The following is a 10,673-nucleotide window of genomic DNA, read 5'->3' on the forward strand; positions in this document are numbered from 1 at the left end:
TTTGATGCATGTTTTTGGTCCTTTTTTTATAGTATCTTGTATCTGACACTGTCCTAAAGGAGCGTTTAGATCCAGAAACGCTGGAGTCGTTAGGACTTATCAAGCAGTCTCAACAGTTCAATCAGAAATCTGTTAAAATAAAGACAAAACTATTGTAAGTTTTACTGTTTTTATTTTTTTTGGGGGGGGGAGGAGGTAGGAAGGGATGGTACTTTGGTAATTGTTCATGTTTTCTGAAAGTGTGTAATTTTTTTTTAATAAAATACTTAATGTTCTTTAAGTCAAGTGTTGTATGTGTATATTTGTGTTTGCCTCTATGTCTAGAGTTTAATTCTCAATATTCAAAAGCAACATTTAAATTTAGTATTCGTCCTTAGAGCAATCTGGTAAGGTGCTGAGCACTTTTCCAGCAAAGCATGCAAGAGCGAGCTTTATTGTTAAGTAAACCATAGTGTTGCTTTGAAATGGACTACCTTTGAAACTAAAGGAGAGCTGGGTTTGTTTGGAGAATGCTAACCACCTTGTGAGTGTTTAAAGATGGCTTGTTGTACTGCAGCCTGTAAATTTTGCAATAGTGGAAACAAATTACAAATTCTTAAAAATGGATTCAAAATCAGCAATTTGTATACAAATTTAATATTGGTAGTGTAAATAGGCATCACTGTAGAAATATATTCAACTGTGTATCCAATTAATGATATTTAATTTCTGTTTACTTGCAGTTATAAGCAACAGAAGTTTAATTTGTTAAGAGAGGAGAATGAAGGTTATGCAAAGCTGATTGCAGAACTGGGGCAAGACTTATCTGGAAATATCACTAGTGATTTAATCCTTGAAAATATCAAATCTTTAATAGGTAAGGAATTTGCTGAAGGAATATGGATACTGATATTCCTACGTAGTCTTGTGACTACAGAAGGGGACTTCATGCTGCTCTTTGAGGCTGTTTGTGGATCAAATATTCGGTGATGCAGGCACATCACTAGTAGTAATACATTATATTGTGGACCATCTTGTACCCAACTGAAAATTTGGAAGCTTTTGTTTCTGTAGAAAAAATAATTTTGGGAATGTTGTGCAGTTAATTTAAATATTGAATTTGTAGTACAGCCCAAAACATGCCAGTTGTGACTTTCATTCATGTCAGTAGGTATTCAAGAATAAGGCTTTTGAGGATGCACTTGTCATCTCTTAGCATCTCTTAGAATGTAACAATCTTTTTTCAATTTTAAGGTACTCAATTCAATGCATGAGTCTTATATTCTTAAAGAAGTTGCATAAGTGGTATGTAATGAAACAACATGAGTTCTGTTTGTGGTTTGTCCATATTTCTAAATTATGAGTCTTAACAAAAGAGAGTCATGATAGACATTTTAAATATTTTGAACTTATATTACAGTGATTCAAATATAAAGTTTATATATTTTAGAGACTGTTTATTAATGGTCTTGCTGCATGATTAGAAGTTTTGYGGTCCAGTTTTCACAAAGGTAACCTAAAGGCTATCTGTTTAAAAAATTCACATAAGCACTCTCTGCCTGCTTGTTTCCTTCTGCTATTTTAAGAGCAATTGTTGGTATTACCATGTTATATGGTAAGTCAGGGGATAAATTGAGCTGAAAAGTAACCTTGGTGTAAGACGCCATTGTGGAGCATCTTATCTCAAACCATAGACTGTTTCTAGTTGCCATTTAAACCCTCAAACTAGCAATAGCTTGTTATTTCAGACTTACAGCTGTGTGTGAATGAAAGTTGCATTGTTTGCTTATTATAATAAGTGAAAGGATGACATAAAAGTGTTTATTTTTCACTAGAAACTTGCTTGTGCACCATTTTGGCAGACTCGCAGCTAAAGTGCTGAGGCCTATACGGACGTTTTCTCTCTCTTCCTGTCCAGTTCTTTTACCACTTTCCCTTGTCCATTCATGGAAGAAAGTGCTTGTTTTGAATCTGTTGCAGTACCATGTCTGTAACTGATTCTTTTCCATTATCTTCTCTGCCCCTGAAAAAAAATACCTATTCAGTTTGAAGAGTATTTATATTTAAGTATTTAAGACCATTTTACTTTCTTCCAGAATTTTAAGAATTGTGAATAGTCTTCCTATAAAATAGCAGTTAAGTACTGATTTCCAGCAGGTTCTGCTGTAGTGGAAATGGCTTGGAGAATGAAAGACAGATGTAATTACATACGTCCATTCTAGATGTGTACGTGCATGTGCATTTTCTCATGGCACAAAGAAGAAAATAGTCTGGGTGCGTGTTTACAAAATTCTTCGGATAGCAGTAGAGTTTCTTTTGTAGTATAGCTTTTGAAGTTTTGCTGAAAACAGTCAAGATAATGATATGTAGATAGTTACAGTTGCTTAAATTGATCTAAACCCATGCTCTTACTTGAAGGAAATGTGGTCATTTCTTTCTTCCTTTCTTCCTCCAGGGTTAAGAAACCCTTCTCCCTAATGCTAGCAGTAATACTGAATTAATAGGACAGTACAAACAGCTAGGTTAGAGTCCAGGTGCAAACCAAGAATACTTTTTGGATGTAAGATAATTTCCAACTAGATAACTTCTATGGCTATGTGAATATGAGTGCCAGCACAAGGRGAGAGGAAGAAGCCCATCCCTTTTGGTGGCAGTATTGGGGTTTGTGAGGTTTGGGCTTTAGTTGTTAAACATTGGTTTAAGACTGCAATTTTTAGTTTTCACTTAATCTGAATTGAACATCCTGTTTAGTTTCATTGCCTGCTTCAATTTTATGCAAAATACAAGTCAGAATGATTGGTGCTGTATTTGCAGGTTATCCAGATTACCTTGCTGTAGTTAACTTTTGTGTTGAAACTGAGGCAAAATGAACTTTTCTTAATTAATGCCTTTTTTTTCTAGTAACAGAATGAAAGTGAAAAGAAGCCATATTTAGCTTTTGTTTCATGTTCTTCTCCACTAGGATGTTTTAACCTTGATCCTAACAGAGTTTTGGATATTATCCTAGAAGTCTATGAGTGCAGACCTGAGTATGATGATTTCTTTGTGCCATTGATAGAGTCCTATATGTATATGTGTGAACCTCAAACTCTCTGCCATATCCTTGGATTCAAATTCAAGTTTTATCAGGTAATATATTTTCATTCTGAAGATTTGCTTTTAGTATCTGTCTTTTTCTGTGTGTGTGTGTGTGTGTGTGTGTGTATTTTTTAACATAGAAATTAGGTTTTAAAAGCAATAGCTCTATGGTTTTGAATAGAAGTCTGTAACATATTTTAGTGGAGAAAACTTTCATGTGACTGCATTGGAGACTGCTTAGCAGTCGTCTTTGTGACACCTTCCATTTGAAGTTGCGGAATTATATAAGAATTGGCATTAATGAAGAAATTATATCATCTTATAAACAGAAGATTTCACCTAGGAGTGAAGAGCATGTCTGCTAAGGAGTCATGGATGATGTTTGATATAATACTCAAGCTTGCTTAAATGCATGAATGCATACATACCGTAAGGTGTGAAGATAACTGAATTCTTTTTGTTTTTAAAACTTCTCATTCTGCATTCCAGTTTAGTCTAATAATGAGACAATGTGGCGCTGGAGTATAGCACTTAAATAACATGATAGTAGGGATAACTGTGGGTTAGTATGTGTTTCCTCTCAACTTCAGATAGTTATTTTTGTTTGTTTCATAACCTTCTGCAGTGGCTTGCTTGTTTCCCTCTTCTTGCCCTAAAGTTTCTGGTTTTGTCATCTTTAGGATCCCAGTGGTGAGACACCTTCCTCCTTATACAGAGTTGCTGCTGTCCTTTTGCAACACAATCTCATTGATTTGGAAGATCTTTATGTTCATGTAAGTGACACTGCTCCTCTGTAAAATGCCAAAAGTAAGAAAAGAATTGAAAGTAGAAAGCAAGATGCTTTGTCATTCCTAGAGCTTAAGACTTGGGGAATCTCTTGTAATACCTGCATATGTAGATATAGGTGTTGTAAATTTCCTGATGCTTACTAATGACACATACTTAAAACACATACTGATGGTATGTTATCTTTGAATTATCCATGCAAATAAAATACAAGTAGCTTATGTTTTTTAACTTTACGTACATTTTAAATGCCTGAGTAACTTCCTGTAAGGGCTAGACTATGTGAATGTTTTGCTTTTTAAGTTCAATTTATAGAAAAAAATAGGACAGTCAGCCTCTAGCAGTCTTTGTTTAGTTTAATAGTAGAGATCTTCCAGGATTTCAGAGGTAACTCAAGATTAGGTAAAAGTTGAAAAAAACTAATTCCATCTACAAGAATTCTGCCCCTTTCTTAGGTCAAAAGAAGAAACTGCCTATCATACTCGGATTTAATCTGAGAAGGATTATTCTCTCCAGCACTCTATCTAAACAGGCAACATACCAAATTGACAGTTGGTAAACAGAATGTTACAGCTAGCAAAATATTTTACGTTATACACTAGTGTGCTGTTAAAATATCTTTGGATATTCTGAAATTAAGAGGCTTAGATCTTTCACTAAAATAAAGGAAATGACCTCTAATTACAGCTATAGAAATCCTGGAATGTTGTCATTTTTCCATTAATTTGCCTGGCAATCAACAGCAGTCATGATCTGAATCATCAACTACTGGTTCTGGCTTTGTGGAGGGTTTTGTGTGTATTTTTGTTTTTATTCTTGTTTAAAGGTATCAGGCGGAGCAGGAGTGCGTGCCTGTAGCTTTCCAATAATTAGTGTGGAGTCAGAAACTGCGTGCGACAATAGCATGTGATAAAAGCATGACAATAATGTTCTGTGTTAAAGAATGTTAGTAAGATTACAAAATGAATGCTCAGGCTCTGAATTAAGGTGTGCTAAGACCTGTGTAAATGTGTGTGTGTGTGTTACAGTGGTCTCATGGCTAGCATGTCCGCTGTATTCATTTTGCAGCCTGCTTGTGTTATGCTGGTTGTTAGTCTCGTTTCTCATTCACCTTTCTTTCCAGTGTTTCCCTGCTGGTCTGTGGTCTTATCTTTTGACTTCAGGTTTATTCTCCAGCCTCTCTACTTCCCTTTTCTTGTTCTAATGTTTTCTTTTCTGGCCAGTCAGGCTTAATTTCATTTGTTAGGGGAATTTCAAGAAAACTTACTGTGTTGTAGATGTTACGTCTTAGGTGGCATATATTGTGCAGATTTTATACTGGAGCAGCGGTCAGGACTGTGGAGAAAGCTAGTGATTTACATCATGAATTTTGGCCTTGTGTTGGGGTGGGGAGCCTGAAGAGGGTGTTTGCGCTTGTGTGCACATGCCTGCACCCACCCACACATGCGTGTATGTGTGTATTAGAAAATGTATTTTTTCTCACAGATTTCTACAAGTCTAGAAATACAGTATCTTTTGTTTGAATAAGCTGATGCTAGTCTCTCCTTGTTCTGCTGTCAGTTGTTTTAGTGGGAGGAGAAAAAAGTAAAACAAACACCCTCCCCCCCTTTGTTAAAATCAATAGAAGAAAATAGTATATGAAGAGGTCAAAACTGTCCAGTAAGTTATGGTTAGTTATTTGCAGTTCGAATTTAACTGTGACTTTAGAAACAAAATCTGAATGAAACTTAAGTTTGGTTCTGTCAGGGAAAAAATCTTTTCTTCTGACTCTCGGTTTAAACTTCCATGGATGGGGTTATCTTCCTCAGGCTGATCATGTTAAGTATGAGATTATGACGAGGTTTTATCATCAATCAATATTAAGTATCGTCTTACTAAAGCACATAACATCTATTTCTTGAAAAAAGTGTTATATGTGTTTAATGCAAAGTAGTTGACTGATGAATAGGAAATAGTGGTTAACTTTTAATGGTATTCCTTGAAACAAAGTGAAATCAAAATGTTTATCTAAGCTGGTTACCTCATTTTTCCTTAGTGATGAAATTTTTCTTGCGTTTAGATGTGCAAGTGAAAATATATGATGCTTTTGAATATTCACTTTAATGTGTTGAATTTCGTAAATGATGTCATCAAATATGTTTGTATTTGTAACCGTATAGCTATAGATTAAATTTAAATTAGCCAGGGCATAGGGCTTATACAAATAACAGTTGTGAGGAAGGCATACAGTGTTATTCCTCAGTTGTTCTTGATTTCTAAGTGGTTTGATAATAGCATATTTCCTTATGGAATGATGGTAGCAAGGAAAATAGTCTTCCATGGAATAAGTTCATCTGATTAGAACAAGGACATAAGTTCTGCTTGGAGCTCAAGTGATCAACAGTAGCTCTAGGTCACTTAAGTTTTCAGAAATAATGTATATGTTCTGTCATCTTAGCTTCTTCCAGGGGATAATGCCATCATCGAAGAACACAAGCGAGAGATAGTAGAAGCTAAGCAAATTGTCAGAAAACTTACAATGGTTGTCTTGTCTTCTGAAAAGACTGAAGAAAAAGAGAAAGAAAAAGAAAAGGAGGAGGAGAAAACTGAAAAGGTGTGTGTGTACAGCTTTTTTAATAAAACAAATTTAAACCTAACAGCTACTACTACGAAAACGTTTTTGTATTTGAAATACAAATACAGATACTTCTATACCTGTAGTTCTCATAGCATTCATGTCTGTCTTTTGATGGCACTTCTGTTATAGTGGATATGCTTCATCTCCAAAGATGCAAGGTTTAGGATTTGTTCTGGATTTCAATTAAAAATCAGTTTAGAATTCTTTGTTGCATGGCTAACTCAATTCATTCTTCTATTTGACTTGTATCAGCTCCAGTAGGTACCAACATTCATACACTTTACAAACTTATAACATCTGTACTTTCTAGGACTTAAAGTGTAGTCCTAGTTGACATAGTGAGAGCACATTCTTTATTTCCCTCTCTCCTGAATGGAAAATATTGCCATTCTTGTGCAACTATACTGCATTGTGAAAAATGGTTTCATTGTACAGTTGTCTGCATGCTTTCTACTTCGTCTGTTCCTTTGTACGTGTAAATGAATACTTTTTATTAAAGTGCTGCTGTGTATTTTCAGTGTGTTGTTCGTGTTGCTCTGGCTCTAATTTGCTGTAGTGTGTTCAAACCTTACTTTAAAACAAAATGATTTAATTTCTGGGGAGCTTTTCATTTGAACATCTTGAGTGCTACCCAATATCTTATTTTTGTATTTGCATTTTGGGGGGGCAGGTTTAGCTCAGTTGGTTAGAGTGTGGTGCTGCTAATGCCGAGGTCACAGGTTCAATCCCCGTATGGGCTATGCCGAGGGTTGGACTAGATGATATCCAGAGGCCCCTTCCAGCCTTACCATTCTATGATTCTGTGATTATATAAATGAGGTACTGATGCACAGTGTGTGTATGTGGAGGAAATCCATCGGTATTGACAGCTTCTGTTCTTAATTTTCCTTATGCTCCTGGATTCATTGTCCACATCTTTTCTGTCTGCTTGGTACCATTTGTTTTACCCCACCTTGGCTCGATGCATCTTTGACCTTCCTTCCTGCTTGTGTTTTTCTAGCCTAGTTTGAAAAATCTAATTTCATTCTCTTCCCTCAGGCAGCTGATGCAGTCACTGCTCTTTGGCTCCCAGCTGCAGTCACAGCTGCTGCTTAAGCTGATCCTTTCACTAGCTTTAAGTTTCTGACTTCCCTCTCACTCATTATGTCAATGTGCCTTTTTCCTATACCACAGTCTTGATCTGTTTTTTTTTTTTGGTTTTGCTTTGTTTTTGTTTTGTTTTTTTAAGCATGTATGCTTCAATATTCTGATGGAAAATTTATATTTTGATGAGAAGTGAGAAGCGTATATATTGCAAGTAATGTCAGACAAATTAGTATTTTTTGTGGCTAAGTTTTGGAATTAAAAGCAGGAGAATTTTAAGATTGAGAGATTACAATGACAAATAACAAAGTYTGAGCCCATGTGGTGAGAAAATGAAGAGCTGTACTTGAAACCAATTTCTAAGACTCTTCAGAAACTGAGTTATGCAATACATGCTCTTTCTTGAAAGGTTTGTTTCTATTTTAATACTTTAATATGTGATTAGCTATGCACTTCATAGTAATTAATAGAGTAATTGTATCTAAAAGCTGGTGACAGTTTCATTTCGAATACTTTGTAACCTGTATGCAGTTTTAATGTACACTGTTTGATGCAGTGCCATGAAAAAGTGCCTGGATAAGGTGTAAAAAAAAAAAAAAAAAAAAAGGTTTAGCCTTTTAAAATCTATTATTTAATGTTGTCTCTTGTGATTAAAATTTATTAATTATTTTGCCATGACTAATATGAACAGGTTAGTGTTAGGAAATGTGTAGCATTAGCAAATATATCTACTCTTGCCTTTTGAGACGCACTTAACATAACAAAATAATAAACGGGTGGAGGGGGGGAATCAGATTTTTGAGAGATCACAAAGAACAGCAGTGGGAGTAGATTTGAGCCTGTCCAGAGTGACTCTGCTCTGTGCTGTGCATGCTTTTGCTAATGGAGAGCATCTTCGGGAAGAGCATGCTTACCTAGAGGGGGACAGTGAAGCAGGGTATATGCATGGGCGGTGACTGCTTTGAAAAAGTAATATCACATTAACACAGAAGTTCTGGGAAAACTGTGTTTGGATTACAGATTCAACTGAAGTGATCCACCCAGAAATACAATTTGATGTTTAGTATGAAACTTTAACTAGTATGTTCATGTGAATAAAAAGATGACTTGATTTTTCTGTAATAATAAACTTATTTTAAGTATATAGTACTGAATGTGGATTTCAAGCTTCCTGCTTATGTTGCACAAGTTTTTAGAAATATCAGTAAAGGATCACTGCACTTTTGTGTTAATGTGGTAGGTATTGACTTAAAAGAACAATCCATGGCATCAGAGGAACTTGCAAAGTATTACGTAACAAGATTTCTATGCATTTTAAAATAAGTTTAATAATTCATGGTAAAATAAGATTGTCATGCATTTCTGATCTCCCATATATGTATTTAATCTTCTAGAGGTTGATCTTGTTCTTGTATGCGAGTGTATCTTTTTCTGAAGGAAATGATGAAATTGTTTTCTTTACTACATGATTTCAACTTGAGTATTGATCTATGCATGTTTCTATTCTGAAACTATTGGACAGTAACATGAACCTTAGAATCTCAGAAGCATCTTTTTATTTCATTTCTGTTCTTATCGGTCTGTCTTGTCTATTTGCATCATTTAAATTAAACTTCACTGTCACCTTATAATGAAATGTTTTATCTTAGATTTTTGTAATATTCCCTTCCTCAGTGTAAAAATTATCTTAGCACAGCAGTTATGTACAGATAGTTTGCAGTCACTTTAGTCTTTTAAAAGATGGACTGTAGTATGAAGGAACAGAAAAAACTAGTTTATAACATTGCAGCATATCAATACCATGACCCTGCAAAAATGCTTCAAGATCTTAATTGTGAACACCTCTTCTACTTATATTGCAATCTGGGATATTTGGAAAACTTGTAGGGCTACCTTTAGGATTATATTCTTCTAGAATAGATATTAGTATGAAAATTATGGTACACCACAATTTATAAGAGATGGGTTTTAAAATCTGTTTTTTTTTTTAAGAGAAGGTTTTTGGAGAAAACTCAAGGAAAACTTGCATCTTTAAATCCTGATCAAAACACAATACAAAGTATTTTTAAATACCTGCATTTGTCTTCAAATATTATGTAAAGAAATAAGCTGTAATCGATTATGATACTCTAAAAAGTATCATCAGATGTTTTGTCAAACAACTTCAGCTTCTCAGTATTTTTAACTTTGTTCCAGATGTTTGCTACTACTTGGATGGATCTGTTGTTGTTGAAGTGTGCTTATTATATAAATGTCTGGCTGGTATTTGTATTAAACTTTTTTATTAATGCATCGTTACATAGCTGAAATAACATTAGTTTTATGTCTAGCTTTAATTTCAGCTATGTTCTGGTTAACAGGGAATATCAGAAAGTGTCACAAATTGACTTTTTCATTGTTTGTTATCTTGCAGCCACCTGATAATCAGAAGCTTGGTTTGTTGGAAGCTTTATTAAAAATTGGTGATTGGCAGCATGCACAAAGTATTATGGATCAGATGCCTCCATTTTATGCTACTTCACACAAACCTATTGCAGTTGCCCTTTGCCAGCTGGTACATGTGACAATTGAACCTCTGTATCGCAGGTAAAGTGAAAAGTAGAATTCTATTGCTAAATGTGGGAAAACTACATAACATTTGTAAACATAAATTCACTAGTAAGCTTAACTGTATTAGCATGTTTTAAAGATTTTTCACATCTGATTTTTGTGAAATTCTGTTCATCTTATTTTCAGAGTTGGAGTACCTAAAGGGGCTAAAGGGTCACCAATTCCTTCTTTGCCAAACAAGAGAGCACCAAAACAAGCAGACAGTTTTGAAGACTTGAGAAAGGAAGTGTTCAACATGCTCTGTTACCTTGGTCCTCATCTTTCCCATGATCCTATTTTATTTGCGAAAGTGGTGCGCCTTGGAAAAGCATTTATGAAAGAGGTTGGTAATGGAAGAACAGTTTATCTGAACTGAGGTCCTTCTGATGTCAGAAGGTGATACTGATTCTTATTAGAATTGTATGTGTTCAAGTACTGGAACATAAGTAACTGAAAAAATAAGAATCTCAAAATTTGTTTTTAAAGCATTTTTTGTCAAGTTTTGTCATGTTTTACTTTTTGTCAAGTTTTGTCATGTTTT

General features: G+C 34.8%; 1 protein-coding gene across 3 annotated transcripts in view; it reads left to right on the plus strand.

Annotated features, from left to right (window-relative positions):
• THOC2 (THO complex subunit 2) overlaps positions 1–10,673 on the plus strand; it is a 61,558-nt gene that overhangs the window by 16,465 nt on the left and 34,420 nt on the right. For 2 of the 3 annotated variants that reach the window (XM_085319674.1, XM_085319675.1), the window contains exons 6-12: positions 33–154; positions 723–856; positions 2,942–3,108; positions 3,738–3,830; positions 6,281–6,436; positions 9,957–10,129; positions 10,280–10,475. In XM_085319674.1, coding sequence (XP_085175800.1) covers positions 33–154; positions 723–856; positions 2,942–3,108; positions 3,738–3,830; positions 6,281–6,436; positions 9,957–10,129; positions 10,280–10,475 — 1,041 coding nt within the window. Of the gene's footprint in view, positions 1–32; positions 155–722; positions 857–2,198; positions 2,254–2,941; positions 3,109–3,737; positions 3,831–6,280; positions 6,437–9,956; positions 10,130–10,279; positions 10,476–10,673 lie in introns of those variants that run through there. The other variant, XM_085319676.1, reaches the window with a different exon arrangement.

The sequence above is a fragment of the Rhea americana genome, unplaced genomic scaffold (genome assembly GCF_003343005.1).
Source record: "Rhea americana isolate MKP2758 unplaced genomic scaffold, rheAme1 scaffold_6, whole genome shotgun sequence".
Lineage (NCBI taxonomy): Eukaryota > Metazoa > Chordata > Aves > Rheiformes > Rheidae > Rhea > Rhea americana.